The sequence below is a fragment of the Tripterygium wilfordii genome, chromosome 10, assembly GCF_013401445.1.
Source record: "Tripterygium wilfordii isolate XIE 37 chromosome 10, ASM1340144v1, whole genome shotgun sequence".
Lineage (NCBI taxonomy): Eukaryota > Viridiplantae > Streptophyta > Magnoliopsida > Celastrales > Celastraceae > Tripterygium > Tripterygium wilfordii.
Genome location: NC_052241.1, coordinates 3,091,286 through 3,108,041, shown reverse-complemented (window position 1 = coordinate 3,108,041; position 16,756 = coordinate 3,091,286). Strand labels below are relative to the sequence as shown.

Below are 16,756 nucleotides of genomic sequence, written 5' to 3'. Positions count from 1 at the left end.
TTTTTTTTTTTTACAACTAAGAATTTCCCAACATACCCACCGGACAAATAAGCAACATTCAAAAAAATCTGCGACATAATCAGCATATTACTGTATGAGCAAAAGTAAGCTTCAAAATTTATTTTCCAACAGGCCAATATCATCCGTAAAGAGTAGATAAAACAACTAATGCTAGAAAATTTAAGTACTCAACTCAATGACTAAAAATCATACCATGTTTCCCAACAAAAAGGCAAAAAGCTTATGAAATATCTTTGGACTAATATTAAAAGCTGACAGAGACCACAACCAACAACCAACAACCAAGAGACATGCCTTCCAGTGTAATATCGCAAGATATCATCTCAGAGTGCTCCCAATGTTCCTTCACTTCGACTCCTTCGAATTGATAACTCTGACTTGAGGTTAAGAAGTCTGTCGCCAAAATCATAGTGGTGATGCTGATCCCCTGTGGTTGCTTTCGTACCACTTGGAGGTGGGGGTAGGCGGACACGCCTGCCTCTGGATCGTTTTGGTGACACGACAGCTTGACTTTTACGACCAAGAGTTGAAGAAGATGATGGCCGTTGTGCAGCTAGACCATGGCCAGCTTTCCTCGTACCCTTGTTTTCTAATCTAAGGCCACGATCACCTTGACGAGCACTAATTCCAAGTCGAACTGCTCTGTCTGCAACATCCTTTAAAGTGCTGACTTTAATAGGCTGCCGATTAAAATAAACCAGATGTGGAAGAAGGCCTTGCAAAGTTTTCTTCAGTTGTTCATCTCCAACATTCTTCTGGGCTGGGTTTCCTTCCAAGCTGATTGCTTGCAAGGAATTGTAGTTAGCAGCAAGCTGGCCAAGACATTTGGCTGTAGAAATCTTATTGAAGCGCAGATCCAGCACAGTCAGTTTTAAGAGACGATGAAGCCCCTCCACCTCGCTAATCTTGTTTCCAGCCAGGTATAACTCTTTGAGAGAGGAACAAGAAGCCAGACCTTGCACCAAAAACAAAGGAGAAGTAAATTAATAATAGCTCATAAAACAAACAATGCCACGAATTTAGACATTATAAAATTGGACTGCAGCATATGATATACCGTGTCCTATTCTCAATATCCGATTGTAGCTCAAATCCAGCACGCGAAGTCGAGTAAGTTCACGTAACCCCTCAATGGTGGTGATGCTGTTTTTTGACAGATTCAAAACATGAAGTCCACGAGGTAGTGCACCCGCAGTAATTCTCACTGGAAAGAGTATGAAAGCAAGTAAGTAATCAGTTCACAAAAATAAATCACCAATAGAAAGTTGTTCACAGCTTGAAACACAAACCTATGGCATTCCCTGACAAATTAAGTGCCCTCAGACTTACAAATGTACTAAGAAATGGAATCACTACCAACCCATGATTTGACAACTGAGCTGTGGTTGCAAAGGCACTCAAAGAAGAAATGTATCTTTTGGCAGCTTCCATGCTAGGCGTGACCCTACTATCCACTTTTGAAGTGGTCAGACCATTAGAGACAGTTGAATCTCCATTCACCTGATTGTTACAAGGGGAAGATTCATTAGCCTCTTCAAGTGGGCTACAGTATTGAAGATCATTAACCCACTCCTCAATGCGCTTGATCTTAAAATTCTTGCTTGGAAACTCTTGCCACCGCTCAAAGGAAGATTCACCTTGGATGTTCTTTCCAAATACCTCATTGGTGGCTGGTATTATCCAGTCCTTAGCAACAGCAGAATAATTATAGGAATTATAACCATCATCAACAGAAGCTTCAAAGTTGTTTTTATCAGTTTCATGCTCCTTTTCATATTCTTGCTCTTGAAGTATCCGTGCTTCAAACTCATGGGTGGAAATTTCTTTCTGCCTCGTATTTAAAACATGTAGGTCATCAGAAGATCTCGACTGCTGCACTAACGGTTTGAAAGGAGAACATTTTCCAGAAGTGGGTGACAAGTGACCAAGGTTGCACAAAGAATGAGATTTGACGATGACAAGAGGGCTGCGAGGTGAGGGGTCACCTGAATCATTAGCATGCTCACCAGATAAGACGTTATCAGAAGTTTCCTGGCCACCTTTCTCCAAATGCTGAGTATCTCCAATTGAGAAGATTGCTATATTATCAACATGATCAGAACTTATGTGGATAGAATCCGAGTTCATGCCCATTCGATGCTCACTGCTGGGGCTTACTCCTGGATCCCTACTGCCTTCTGGTAGCACGCTAGAAGAGAATTCTTGATCTGTCTCATCCTCGGTATTGTTGTCACCATGATTTCTCCCCTCCAGGCATAGTCCACTTCCAAGAGACTGGCTTTTCATAAGACGGCCCTTTGAAAGGAACCCAGTATCTCTCTCCGGAGTGAGTTTGCCCTTAATTTCCTCTGATTTCCAGCCACGTTCAACCGAAATTGGTGAACTTGTGACATGATGACTGCAGTCTCCAGTTGGACTACAAGGTTGTGCTGATGAGTTTAAAACAGTATAATCAGATGATGGCTTGGGAGCTTGAATTTGGGGAATATCTTGCAAAGTCTTATGCACTGTTTCACTAGATGGCTGAACCATTTTCTGATGGATAAATAAAAACTCAAGTAAGAAAGAGCCAAGAAAAATGACTACAACCACTAAATCGTGGTGCCAAAGATGCAAATTTATTATTTACTTACCTTTGGCTTGTGAGAATTATTTGCATGAGCGTGGAAGCATGAAAACCTAAACATTCTGGAGATACTGATGAGAACTACATCCACACTCAACCTACTTGTGCATTACATGCAAAATCAACAGATCACCTGTGCAGTAAAACTCATTGATTTCTTTAACTCCAAATCAGAATAAGTTGCTTCGAAAATATGAAATTGTACTATCAAGCTTCCAGGACTTCTCAAACAGGAACCTTAGCCATAATCAAGGGATAGACCCTCTGAAAGACGACTCAATCTCCAAATGTGTGATGATCTTGATCTTCGTAAAACACAAACCAATATCACTCCCTCGTTTTCACCCCACACCCACCTAGAGGTGCGAGTAGAGCTAGACTTTGTTGTAGCTGCCAGAATGAAAGAAACCTTTGCGGAGTAGGAAACTCCTGTCTCTTGAGTGGATAAGAGATACTGGCCTACAAGTTAAATGGAAACCCGAAAAGATCAGAGCCTGGCTTATACAACAAAAAATTGTGAAAGATACATCAACTTCACTGTGTAACTCTAGTTGCAACTTTCAAGGATATATGGTGGAAACTACAAAGATCAACGTAGCAGAAAATAGCATTGTTAAATCTTTGGACATGAACACAGAAAAAAAAAACATGGAATGGAAGTTTAATCAAGTCATATGTTGTTTTCATTCTCCTCTCAACCTTTCCGACATTAGATGTCCAATCCAACTGTTTCCAGAATGCTGCGATAGAAAAGAGGATATTCCATACAAGCTTCCGTAAGGCTTTAAACCAATTGGTTCTTATTGACAACCGATAAGAACCAAGTCCAACAGAACACAGGAAACAGTAGCTAGAGTTTGGAATAAAGAGGAAATTGATAGGACTGTGATTGATGAAGAAAATAAGACTATGGTCAGCTAGCTTTCGAGGAGCTAGCACCTCCAATACACAAGCCAAATGATATTTTGGCTTCAATCCAGGATGATGCTCCACCTAAATAACAAACTTCCCTACATAACAACTCTGCTCACTCAGCACTGTAAAATTACCAAACTACCCTCTTCCCCTCCTTGCATAAGCCTGCAAGGATCTATCAACAACCAAAACAAGGATTGCAACCGGAAATGGGAAACTAGAGCCAAAACAAATCGCAGCTAACAGCAGAAGAATTTAAGCCTATGACCTGAGCATGGAAACCAAATAAAATATAATGTAGAAACTGCGAGCAGCCATGAAATCCAAAAAAAATTCAATATCTCAGAATTGAACATTCTTCTCCTAATTGGACATTCTTCAATAAGGGCAGATCTCGAGCTTGCCTCAAAAGAACTTGAACAACACAGGGGAAACGTAATTAGCAGCAAATCTCTCGAACAAGAGAAAACATACAAAAAGTGAACCTATCATACAGCATACAAATCAAACACACAAAAAGCTCAACTACCATGCAAAATTGACTCTCACTAAGATTTCCGGATAACTAGTAATCACCATCAGCATACGCGAATTCAACCCTTGATTATAAAATAGATGAAGAACTTGAATTGAGGGCAAAGAATAACCAATGAAACAAGCAAAACACTGACAAATACAATCTTAGAATCATATTCAACGGCAAGTAATGAATAACAAACAATTAATCATTGAACGAAGAAAACTAAAAAAAGAAAACCCAAATCGAGAGATCTTACCTAACTCTAGCCAGATTGAGTTCCTGTAAGAGAGGGCAACCAAGAGAAAAAGAGCGTTATTACTGTTATATGTATCTGACTATTCTATTATTGCTTTCAACGGACGGCGTGAGAGAGGCATGGCCAGTTAAACGCTAACCCTAGAATACGAATATATATTATGCCAAAATCAACGGCTCTGATTGCCAAACCGAAACCCAAGTCTATCCGGAACGGAATGTCACCTTCCCCATGAATTGACAAACTGCTATGTTTGGTTGCTACGACTGGCGAGCTTCGGTTGGTTGCGATATGAGGAATATGATTCCGATCGGGACTCATTACAGCATAAAAAAAGGCACAAAATTAAAGGAAGGGTGCGCGTTGTGTTGTGTTGTTTTTCGGGTGCAACGCAAACTTTGTCGCTCTATCGAATCGGATCACCACAAAAGAAAATGGAATGTCTCTCTCTTTCTAGAATTTTGGTGGTTTGCATATTTTCGTTTTTCTTTTTAAAAAATAAATAAAGACTCCTTTATTTATTTCCTCTTTTTTATGTTTTTTATGGTACCAAAAATACCATCTACTTAATGATGACACGTGGTATAAAAATACAAACGTGAAACCAAGATATCGAACAAACTCTCATCGAGCTGCCGATCAAGACACAATCGAGGTACCGAGCCACTTCTTTTCATGTGCAGATCATCAAAGCACAACCAAGAAGGCACCTCCTGATAACTAACCTAATCACCTGATACTTAGCAAGGCCAAATAATTTTTGAACGTCATTAATTTTTTAGTAAAGATATTAATTAAAATTATATTTCATTATGATCGTATAATCCGTAGTTAAGAAATTCTTGTCAAAAGGACAATAATTTTGGATATATATATATATATATATACACACACACACTAAAGCACCAGGTATATAGGACGCGAACAAACTAGGCTCAAAGGTCAGGTCGGTGGATTGAATTCTAGTCTTTCATACTAAAGCAGTGGTGTGTAAATGTCAAACATTTAAACGTTTGGTATACCCTTTCACCAAAGAATGGTGTTAAAACTCTCACATCGGGTTATTGTTAGAATATGATCCAACATATAACGTGGACCAACCAACTTAATGCATAACAATCAATTTTTCAAATAAATCTTAGAGGTCAGTTGGGTTGGGTCTCCCTAACGTAACCCATGGAGAAAAATTCGTGAGGACCCATTGCGTTCAACGTGGACAAACTGTTATGTCTATGTGAGAGCCCAAATTATAAGATGATATCGAAGTCAGGACCACCCACAAATGAGGGGTGATAATGAGAATAATCATTCTCTTTATGTACGTGATATCATTATGGACGAATCATCCACAGATAAGTGGTAATGAGAATATTCATTCCCTTGATGTGCGTGATATCATTCTCACTCCGAGTTAAATAATCAACTATTGACTTTTACTATTAATCTATTATATCTATTTTATAAACATTGTTTAAGGTGTTTTATTCTACAATAATTGTTCAAATATTTGTTAAAAGTGTAGTAAAAATATATATAATAATATAACATATGATAATTCAATAATATATTACTTGATTTTATTTGACAAATTATCATGACTTGATTATGAAGAGATAAAGACAAACACATTAAATATTTCGATCAATAAATACTTTATTGACATTTCATTCCGAAATATATTTTGCATGTCAAACGTTGTAATCCATTATTACTATCAATATTCATGATGCAACCAAACATATCATTGTAATGACAATTATCATTACCATTTCATTCCAATTACCATCACAATTTCTTACGGACAACAAGAGGTAACCTTATAGACCAATATTTTTGCCTATTTCGCGTTGAATGCCCAAAGGTCATTAGGGCTTAATATTCATTTTATGGTTATAAGCCCGTTACTTAATGGGCTAAGAAAAACCCTGCTGGACCCAGCCCATTACTGCTGTTGCCTTGGCCCAGATCCAGGCCCATCTACATCCTTATACTAAGTTTTGGTATGGACATAGATGTCTGCACCCGACACTCCGTCTTCCGGTTGCGGTTACTAATGGCTTCAAAGCTGCTTTCCATGAGAAGATTATCAAGAATTGTTAAATCTCGATGTCCTTCTCTACCTTATCCTTCTTCTTCAGTTCAGAGATCTCGCGCTTTGCGTCCTGAAGCTTCTGTTAGTCTCCTTGTTATATCAAACACTGATGTCTTTCCTTCGTCTTCCTCTTCCAGAAACTTCTGCTCTCGTCCTTTCAATCTCGACGACGCCGAAGGCCCTGCCACCATTGATTACCGGTACTCACTAGCCAGTCTTGTTTTTTCGTTTTTTTATTCATTTCAACAAAAATCAAACCGTGAATTTTAGCATCTGTTCTGTTTTGGTAGCAGAGAAAAGAGGGTTTTTGAGGTTTCTTTGTCAATTTTGAATTAGGAGATGTAATATTTTGGTGAATACCTGGCATTGAAGTAGATTACACTTGTTTTTTCTATTATTTTTAATTTTTAATTCATACATGAGTGAAATTTTCCTTGTATTCGTGTAAGTTTGGGTAATTATTCTAATGATTAATTTTAATACAGTTCTCTTCTGCAGGAGGAAGATTTTCAAAGACTAGCTGATTTGACAATCCATGACCTGCAAGAGAAACTTGAGGTATTTCTCTTCTTATTTCGAAATGTTTGCATCGTTGTGTGCTCTTGTGGCAATACGCCAATACTGCTATTAGCTATTTCCATATAGGTGCTACAAACTGTTATATGTCCGTGTTCAAAATTTTTAAGTAAATGACCTTTAATTTTGTGTTGCACTTGACATGCAGAATCCTGCACCAACCCAGTGTATTTTTTGAATTTTGATTTGTGTTGTGTGTGGAGTGAATTTGGGTATTGATCTCAGAAGTATTTTTGGTTTCTTCCATGCATGGCTCGAGGAATTCTCTTTTGCCACTTGATTGGGATGTTTATTCTAATTCTTATATGAAATCTGGTGCTGAGCAGGAATATGGTGATGATGTCCAAATTGATGGATTTGACGTAGACTACGGGGTAAATCTGTTTATTAGTGTTTGAAGATGGGGTACTATCTCTGAAGGTTTAAATTGTCTGATATAGTTTGTGTTTGCATTTAATAGAGTGATGTTTTAACTGTAAAGCTTGGGGCTTTGGGCACTTATGTGTTGAACAAACAAACTCCAAATAGACAAATTTGGTTGTCTTCCCCAGTGAGGTATGAATGGTTCTTGCCTTCTAAAGTTTTGAATTTGTATACTTTTTTTTTCTGCTTTATTTAATTTTGTTTTCAATGAGAATTTATTGTATAGCACCAAGATGGTGTGGAAGAATTATTTTATGCCATCCAAGAAAGAGCGAATATCAAGGTTACAATTTATATTGAATCAGAAATTAAGAGTTTTAAGCAAGTATATTTTTTTCATTGTCTTCAAAGGCATTTTAGTTTCTTCCCAACTAAACTTTCCAAGAGATGGTTAATGAGTGATTGTTATCTTGTTCCGCTTCTTGTTCCGCTTCTTTGATCTAAAAAAGCAATACAGCTCGCTAAGCTCCTTGTTGAAACATTGAGCTGTAAGCCTTTTACCCATGATAATCCCAGAAGATTTAAAGCATAGTCCCAAGTCTTCCTAGTCCATGTGCAATGAAGAAGATGATTTTTAACAGTTTCTTCCTTGAGCTGGCAAATATAAGCATCGATTCCCTTCAAATGATTGGATATGGTGTCAAGTCAAGTCTATTTGTAGGACTCTAAACTAAGTCAAAAGCTGGTGACTAGAGGATATTTGACGTATATACTCCTTAAGTTTGATTGACGCCTTCACTATATATTTATATCAGCAGATATGGTTGTCTTACCCATTTGTTTTGATTCCATCATCAGTGACAGGTTAGTGATGTTCATTGTTTGTTTGCCGAAATTCTGAAATCCTGTGTAATGAGGTATCATGAAAGGCATCATAGAGAATGGAGTTGCATATCAACAAGATTTGAAATCTTTAATGACATCCATTATTTTTGTTATATACCCTGCACTGTGTTTCTCAAATTGTCTTTGTAATCTGAAATTTAAGTTTTATGCAGTGGTCCATCCAGGTTTGATTGGGATAAAGACGTTCAAACTTGGGTTTATAGGAGAACAGGAGCAAAATTGTATGAAGTACTTGAAAGTGAGTTGAAGCAACTATGCGACGAACCTATCAGCCTCAGCTTTTCTTGAACTGCATGTTCTATCACATACCCATACTTTGATTTATCTCTTTTTATCAGCAGCACTTGCATGCTAGTAGAATATCTATGTTTACGGTTTTAGCTTCACCATTTATCTATGTTTAGATTTGGATCCCTTTTTTTCTTTTTATCCAAGAAATGTATTTGAAGTCTTGTCCAGCTGCCAGCATCATAATTTATGAATGATATATCAATGCTTCTTTGCCTATAATTTGTATTGGCAATTGGTTTGGAGATCAGTATCTCAAAAAGATCATAATGCAACATTGTAATACATGTATGCTGTGTAGCATAATATGTTATAAAGATGGGCAACTTTCAGACAATTACCTTTTACATAGAGCATATTCTTTCCATGGGTGTCCAAGCATGGGTCTCTTACTCGTAGCATTCCTCTTTGACATTTTGTACATTCTCGTAGGAATATCATCAATGTCCGTTCTCATCCTTGTGATTTTCAATTTTTCAGTGCTATGATTAGCTTTTATGAGGTAGTTTGAAAATGGCACCTCCTATGGGCTTGTGCCCGTTTTGGTAAGCGGATGGTTAGCTTTTAGTTCGTCAAATACCTCATAGCATATTATATTGCTTTAAGTAGTGTTATCAGAACCGGCCCGGCCCACCGGTCGGACCGGTTCAACCAACAATTTTCATCTATGCCGGGTCGATCCTCATGTTGAACCGAACAAGCAATTGACCCGTGTCAAACCGGTATGTCCCGCGGTTGATTCTTGAACCGCACGGTTTAACGACTCACGGGTTAAAAACCTTTTCAAAAATTATAACTTTTATATCGAAGCACTCAGCATTTAAGTCGAAATATTTTACCTACAAACCTTCTACCTGTCATTCTTTTATGTTAAGCTTGTGGTGATAAATTTTGTAAGACTTTCGATGTGGGATTTCCCACCAAAGAGAGAAAATCAAAAAAGATATAACAATAAATTAATTGAAAATTGTTCAATCATGATTCACTTCATGGATTGATGGGCCCATGACAGGCGTGGGTCCCATATTTGCTTTGGCTTGAAGCATTTTGTTTTTTATTTTCTCACTACTTTAATAATAAATTTTTTTTATAACTTTTTTTATATTATTGTAAGTTTATAACTGTTTTTTATGAAAATTCTTAAAACTAATTTCAATACCATGTTTATTACTGTCAAGTATGATATTATATTACTATATTTTTTTCTTTCTATCTTAAATTAATTAATTATCATTGTTGATCTATTTAGTAATTGATATAAAACGACACATAATTAAGTTAATATTTATTTATTAATATTTATAAATAAAATTAATTAATTAAAAAAACATGCGGTTCAACCCCTTGACCCTTCGGGTTAACCGGTTGAGCCTTCAAAATTTCTTCCACGGGTTGATGCACGGGTCGAGTCTGATAACATTGGCTTTAAGTGTAGTTTTTTTTTTCACAGTTTTTACATTAGTATTGAAAATTAATCTTCTCGCTCTACGAAACGTAGCTCTTATCCCAGACTCAGGCAGGTAAACGTTTTTTTTCTCAGCATCAGCTAGTTTTGGCATGAGATGTAAACATTCATGCATCTGACGTGGATTATATTAAATCTTTTTGAGAAGAAAGCTATTTATGTTGACGAGTAAAAGAAGTATGGTTTTTCAACTCGCAAAAATGATTAGGTGACGTGGAGGGTTAGTGTTACAGGATTAATTATCAGTTCAAAGTCAAAGTTGCAGTTTCACTTATTGTGGCTAGAGTCCTGTTTGGTCAAGTTGTTACTCCATCCTGGAACTTTGACAATATTAGTAGATTCATTGAACCTACTCTCCTTCATATTAGATTACATTTTAAAACTGTGGTGCAGTGCGTTTGACGTATCAAAATTACATTTATATTAGATGACTAATAATATTAATATAAAATCACTCAAGGTTTACCTTGTACATTAATCTAAAATACAATAATTGACCTAATTTGATTACGTAGGACAAGTCAACATATATTGTAAGTGTTTGGGAGTGTGGTGAGGTGCTGTGAGGTAAAAAGCTGTGGTGCTGTGAGGTGAGTTAGAACGCAAAAGCTGTTTGACGTGTCACAAAAAACTGTGGTGCTGTGAGGTGTGTTGCAACTGAACACAGTTACAACACACTGCCAAACACATACATTAAGATAGAGTGAATTTGGAAATGCCCCGAGTTCACTGTAATCGACACGTCTGAGCTGAATAAGCCGGTTGATATCAACGTCTTGATATGCTCAGTAACGGATAATTGGATTTTAATTGTTAGTATCTTTATTTTTTTTTGCTTGTTGACAAGAATATATTATAAAATATCTATCTTAAGAAAATATTAATCTTCTTTTTCTTAAGAGGAAGAATTGTATATCATTAAGAATCATTTGGCAAAAATTTGTCATTACAATCTCTTATAGTCAATATGGCTCATAGGACGCAATTCATACACACGGATTAGAGTAACTTAGAACAAATTTAGTAATACAATGGGCAACATTATTAAAATTCAGAAGAAACTATAGAAACATGAGATTACCTAGGAAAACTTATTTTTTGAATTATACTATCGTTTTCATTCAGACAGAGATTCGTAGATTGAATATCTTCCATTAACCCCTTCGTTGAATATCCTCCATTAGCCCCTTCAAATCGCTAAATGATCGTTGCAATCACTAAATTGAAAGAGATGGATAAATTGATTCTTTATCTGATGACATAAAGTTCTGCGCTATCAACTAAATGCAGGAGACCTATTGGAATTGCCGCAACAACCACTAATTTGTCATAAGAATCTCGCAACACACACCCAACCGCAAACTCGAACACTATATGAAGTATTGTGTAAAATAAGTTTCTTTTAATTTGTTTGTGCATTAAAATCATGATTCATGAACGCCAGTTTTGATTTAACACACATGCAATGAGACATTTTCCCAAGAACAACGTAACATGGGGAGTGCCTCGACAACGACAAACTCTATGACTCAAAATAAGGAAACATGGAATCCCAAATGGACGCTCCTGATTAAATTAATATCTCCAATCAATCACCATCAAAAGAATCCTAAGATCAATCAACGAAGGAATCCATGACATCTGTACGGTTATTCTGAGAGTTTCAAAAGCATGTAACCACAGATAAAATTGAGAATATAGAGACAAATAACAAGCTACTTTATACAGATATTGACCTCAACCATCGTAGCACTGTACAGACTCTTCACTCTTATCTCATGTGATTGTTCAGTTTACTCAACAGTCACGATAGTCATTTGAACTACCCAAAGATGAATACAAAACGTTGTCTGTTAGTAAATGATAATAATTATTCTAGCTAGTCTTCAATTGTGATAAGCATAATATACTGGGAGTTTTTAATCAGTCTCTGTCTTGAACAAACCTTAGCTAACCAACAGTTACACAACATACTTTCAAGCTGACCACTCCTTATCCAATTGATTGACGTCTATTATGATAATGTGAGAAATCACCTTATCTCTCCATGTAATCACCTTATCTCTCCATAGCTTCTCACAAAAGAGTGGCATTGAATTTGATCATCTGATTTGTTGTCTTTTTACCACCACCACAAAAAAACCTCCTTTTTCCCTCTGACAAACCTCCACCACAACAACTCATATCCACAGTTCGTATGTCATATCAACTTCCTTTATTTCCTCTTCTCCCAAGTGATCAATAAATTTCTCAAAAGAAAAGGATTTAACCCTCTATTATTGGTTGATGAGAGCATTTATGATGGTTAGGGGTGTCAAAACTTTATCTGATATGAATGACAATATCTGGTCAACACGGATTAACTCAAGTTTGAACATAAGTCACATATGTCCAAATACAAAAATTTTGTTAGATTTAAAAACGGATCAGGGTCCAAATGCATAAATTTAGTTTGATTTATTTGTTCATACCCTAACTTAGATTAGGTTATTATCCAATTTACTTATTCGAATTTAAATCAATCCGGATTTGATCAATTAAGTATGTCCGAAATCCAATCCAAATTAAAATTTATAATGTAAATATTTCGTATGATAACATATAGACCCGAAATCGATTTTTTTTCCACCCTAATGATGCTTGAGCGGTTGAGCCTCTCTTGACCACAATAGAGTTTCTGTTTTGAATAAAGTAATAGAATTCCAAGTTCCCAATCCACACAAAGCTAACACGCACTTGATGTGATGGCCGGCCACAAACGCTACATTTTACATTAATGTATTAAAAAGATGTAAGGACAATATTCAACACGTTTCCACTCCGGATCCCCAGATATTTTTTACTAATTGAACAACTATAAATATCTCCCTAACCGACGCCTAATTAACTAATTAAAAAACTAAACCAATAAGATCAAGATTGGTCACAACATTGTTGAGTTTTTTGTCAAAATAATACTCTCCCTCATAATATGTCCCAATATAACACTCAAGTGAAAGTTTTTCCCAAAATAACACTACACGCCACTGCCAATGTCGTGTTCTTTGTAAGACTTATTTTTTAACGATAGATATGGTGAGTCCCATAATAAATATGTGGCCCTCACTTATGTTGTACTTTATCACAACCATTGGATTTTAGTCCACAAGGTTGGTTCACATAGGAAAATTCCTATATATATACACACACATATAGAGGAATTATCGTATGTGAACCAACTTTGTGAACTTCAAATCCAATGATTGTAATAAAACAAAACAAAAGTGGGGACCATAAATTTTCTGTGAGACCCATCACAATATATATATATATATATATATATATATATGTATGTATGTATATAGATGTATATATGTAGATACATATATATGTGTTTATTTTGTTCATTCACGCCTGTGTTGGCGTGATCATCATAAAAATATGATTCACGCCAACATAGTTGGCGTGAATGAAAATATTTATTAGTCACTCCATTGCCAATGAAGTGACCAATGTTAATTAGATCACGCCATCTCTGATGGCGTGATCGTTTAAAATTTCCAAAGAACACGTTACTAATAGTGACGTGTAGTGTTATTTTGGGAAATATTTTCACTCAGGTGTTATATTGGGACATATTTTGAGTAAGAATGTTTTTTTTTTTTTTTTTTTTTTTTGAAGGCTCACAGGCCACACACACGCTAAACCATGCCCGAGGGGCATGAAGGCCACCACTGCGGATGGAAAACTACCCAAATCCTAAACCCCCTGGTGAGAATAGAACCCTGAACCTCAAGGTCCTGGGCAGACAACCTGACCAACTAGGCTATCTCCTATTCTCAGTAAGAATGTTATTTTGGTAAAAAACTCCAACATTGTTTGTAAGCCTTTATCTAGAAATCTGAGAGGCCTACCAATTGTGGTCATGCCATTATGTGATTCCTGACATTTTTGTGTGGCTGATGATTAACCATATCCATCAAGCAGAAGAGTCACTGTGATAGAAGTCATTGTACAGGTCACCACAAACATTCAACCTGTTTTACTAAATTTAAAAAATTTTGATAAACAAATTGTTCAAAATATAGGAACTTCCTACTCCATATAACACCGAAGTTGTTCAACTTATTAAACTAATCACCTTTGCCATTATTAATTCGACTCAACTAACATTAAAAATTCCAGTCTTTTGGTTAGTTAATGTCATTGTTCTTTCATATAATTGGTAAAACAGATGGAGAACCACGGGCAATTCAAATGATACTTGCATGCATGATATTTCATAGAGGTTTTGAGTTCGAACCTTTACACCCTCTCCCTCTGTACTAAAAAAAATAAATTGGTGAAACAGATGAAGCTAATTTTATTTTGATAGACGAAATGCATTTGTAAACTACACATATAATAAGTTTACAAAGACCAACACTTGTTACAATACGACAGCGTTTCCAGTATGCCTAAACCAATGATGAAAGGCGCATATCACAACCAATATCAAACCAGAGAAACAAAAGCTGGCTTTCATGGTGAAAATCAAAATCACAATCAACAAACAAATTACAGAGAAGATATCTGATTAGTACAAATTAAGGAATGCTAAATCCAAGATCACCACTTCTGTTAGTAAAGAGAGGTAAAATTAAAAATTATCACGAAACCTCCTCACAATATCCGGACGGCTAAGATCGCAAAAAAGTAAGACCGTCAACGAACATGAAATCGCTTCAGCGACGCGGTGATTACATGGATCTCGACCCGGCCCGATCCTGATCTTTCAACTGCGTATCTTGCTCAGCCCCTTGATTTCTACGACGCCTTGTGGAGCCGCCAGAGGTAGCTTCGCCGTAATTTTTTGACTGATGTGCCTGAGCTGTCAACGGCGATACGTAATTTAGACGAGAAGATGAACAGTTGAATTCCTCCTCCTGCAATATCATCGAGACACAAGAAAAAGAAATTTAAAACAAATACAAAATTATTGGCCGAAAGAAGAAGCCCAAATTGCTAACAAGTACTGACCTGAAAGCGAAGATCGGAATCATTCTCTCGCACTCTCTTCAAAGTGAAACTGTTTATTGATTCAAAAGCTACCGTGTCAGAACCAGAGATCCTGGTAACCGAATCTTCGCTGCTTGAGGAACTCGCAGCCGGAGGCGGTGTTGTGGAAGAAGACCACGGCACCACTTGATTATCACCATCCTCATCTTGAACATCAACCTCCTCTTCGTGATCAAGATCTTCATCCTCGGTATCGAGGTCATCATCATTACCCGCTTCACTCTCTTCATCTCCTTCGTTCGTCCCATTTACGCATCTCTCGCACGCGGAAACAGTGCTGCCAAGCCTGGCACCGGAGGCTTTCCACGGAGTCGGAGACTGGCACGCGCGGCAGAGAAGAGTCCTCGAGTGCCTCGCTACCAGAAAGTTCGCTCCGTGAACTTTCGCGTCGCAGTTCCAGCACAGGCTCGCCTGGTCTGATTCGCAGTAAGTCGTCGCCGGAGTCTTGCAAAGCTCACAGCTCTTCATCCTTCAACTCTCTATAGCACCAACTACTCTTCAACAGTGGAGTTTTCTTGTATTCCTCTTTCCCAGTTTCCCCAGATTTTTCTGGCTCTGCTTTGTCGGAATTTTCTCTCTCTACTGGACAATTCGAGGATGGTATATGGGTTAGGCAGACGAAAAGAAAAGAATGGCAAGTTGCCGTCACTTACAGAAACAGCCCTCCTTTTGGTCTATATTACAAATTTACCCTTCAGGACTTTCGCCTACTTTTCCCTTACACAGTTATAAATTCTGTCAATTTTAAACATTTAAATCGAAACATGAAAATTAGAAATTCTGAAATTTAGAATGTCTCCAAATAAATGGTATTCGTAACACCGAAATTATTAATTTTCGGGGTAGTGGTTGAGATTTTGGGGCAAAATCTTTAGTCTTTCTCTTGTTTTATATATTATGATGCTTCTAATAAAAGAAAATCATTATTTTTCTTGTTGAAATGCTCCAACAATAAAAATCACTGTAGTTTCTTAATCATTTTATCATACTTCTAGTCTATTTACTTTGGTGAGAATTCACATAATTTTTTGAATTTAATAAACAAACTGAATATTGTGTCCGACCTCAGGACACTACATTTATTTCTAATGCAGGTATTCGTTCATTTTTTTCTTAGTGTAATATGAACGGGTGAGATGGTGAGTTTCAATTATGGGCTTCATCTCTCTTTCAAAAATATATTAAATCGATAATAAAAATGTGTAATTGGGTAGTTTTGTATTCATAATTTTATAATATAGTTGGTTTTGAACAAAAATAGGTAAACCCTAAAGAATAAATCATAAACCCTAAAAAATAAATCGTAAACCCTAAACCTAAATCTTTAACATTAATTCCTAACTTATAAATTATAATATTGTATTTTAAAAAATAAAATCATCATTTTAGAGGGAGAATTGAAATCAAGAATTAGAATCTCTCATCCCAATATAAAAACACAGCGTGGGGTTGTGTGTGAATTAAAATCACCCAGTTGTGGTGACCCTCGCCGCCAGGTGTTGGCCGATAAGGGAGCAAACAGCAAACCTTTCTGCGGTTCGTATACGTCAGGAGGTATTGGACTTCTCGCCCTTCAGCTTTGTTTTGATTGAAGACTATTTTTAATCTCTTGGTGACGTGTCATCCCCGTGCAGTGGAGATTGATTCGGATTTGCTTACGTGGCTTGATATGGTGCACTACAGTGGATCAA

At 36.7% G+C, this 16,756-nt stretch overlaps 3 protein-coding genes across 3 annotated transcripts; 1 reads left to right on the top strand and 2 right to left on the bottom strand.

The window, feature by feature from the left end:
- Positions 1-117: 117 nt before the first annotated feature.
- On the bottom strand, positions 118-4,754 carry LOC120007559. Its single transcript, XM_038857868.1, has 5 exons — positions 4,339-4,754; positions 2,655-3,106; positions 1,311-2,556; positions 1,079-1,225; positions 118-976 (listed from the first exon to the last, which is right to left on the bottom strand). The coding sequence occupies exons 2-5, from the start codon at positions 2,706-2,708 to the stop codon at positions 345-347; spliced, it is 2,079 nt and encodes a 692-aa protein (XP_038713796.1). The 5' UTR covers positions 2,709-3,106; positions 4,339-4,754; the 3' UTR covers positions 118-344.
- Positions 4,755-6,362: 1,608 nt separating this feature from the next.
- Positions 6,363-8,900, top strand: LOC120007009 (frataxin, mitochondrial-like). Its single transcript, XM_038857151.1, has 5 exons — positions 6,363-6,630; positions 6,916-6,988; positions 7,333-7,380; positions 7,467-7,561; positions 8,428-8,900. The coding sequence occupies exons 1-5, from the start codon at positions 6,392-6,394 to the stop codon at positions 8,561-8,563; spliced, it is 591 nt and encodes a 196-aa protein (XP_038713079.1). The 5' UTR covers positions 6,363-6,391; the 3' UTR covers positions 8,564-8,900.
- A 5,450-nt stretch (positions 8,901-14,350) lies between these two features.
- Positions 14,351-15,667, bottom strand: LOC120006999 (zinc finger protein CONSTANS-LIKE 2-like). Its single transcript, XM_038857137.1, has 2 exons — positions 15,027-15,667; positions 14,351-14,932 (listed from the first exon to the last, which is right to left on the bottom strand). The coding sequence occupies exons 1-2, from the start codon at positions 15,531-15,533 to the stop codon at positions 14,747-14,749; spliced, it is 693 nt and encodes a 230-aa protein (XP_038713065.1). The 5' UTR covers positions 15,534-15,667; the 3' UTR covers positions 14,351-14,746.
- Between the last annotated feature and the right edge of the window lie 1,089 nt (positions 15,668-16,756).

Excerpts from the sequence above, each read along its gene's own strand:
- LOC120007559 (XM_038857868.1), bottom strand. The coding sequence starts at position 2,708 with ATGTTTAGGTTTTCATGCTTCCACGCTCATGCAAATAATTCTCACAAG. Across the intron at positions 2,557-2,654 it reads ATAATTCTCACAAGCCAAAG|AAAATGGTTCAGCCATCTAG; the intron begins GTAAGTAAATAA and ends TTTATCCATCAG. Across the intron at positions 1,226-1,310 it reads TTTGTCAGGGAATGCCATAG|TGAGAATTACTGCGGGTGCA; the intron begins GTTTGTGTTTCA and ends TACTCTTTCCAG.
- LOC120007009 (XM_038857151.1), top strand. The coding sequence starts at position 6,392 with ATGGCTTCAAAGCTGCTTTCCATGAGAAGATTATCAAGAATTGTTAAA. Across the intron at positions 6,631-6,915 it reads CCTGCCACCATTGATTACCG|TTCTCTTCTGCAGGAGGAAG; the intron begins GTACTCACTAGC and ends ATTTTAATACAG. Across the intron at positions 6,989-7,332 it reads ACCTGCAAGAGAAACTTGAG|GAATATGGTGATGATGTCCA; the intron begins GTATTTCTCTTC and ends GGTGCTGAGCAG.
- LOC120006999 (XM_038857137.1), bottom strand. The coding sequence starts at position 15,533 with ATGAAGAGCTGTGAGCTTTGCAAGACTCCGGCGACGACTTACTGCGAA. Across the intron at positions 14,933-15,026 it reads ATTCCGATCTTCGCTTTCAG|GAGGAGGAATTCAACTGTTC; the intron begins GTCAGTACTTGT and ends ATGATATTGCAG.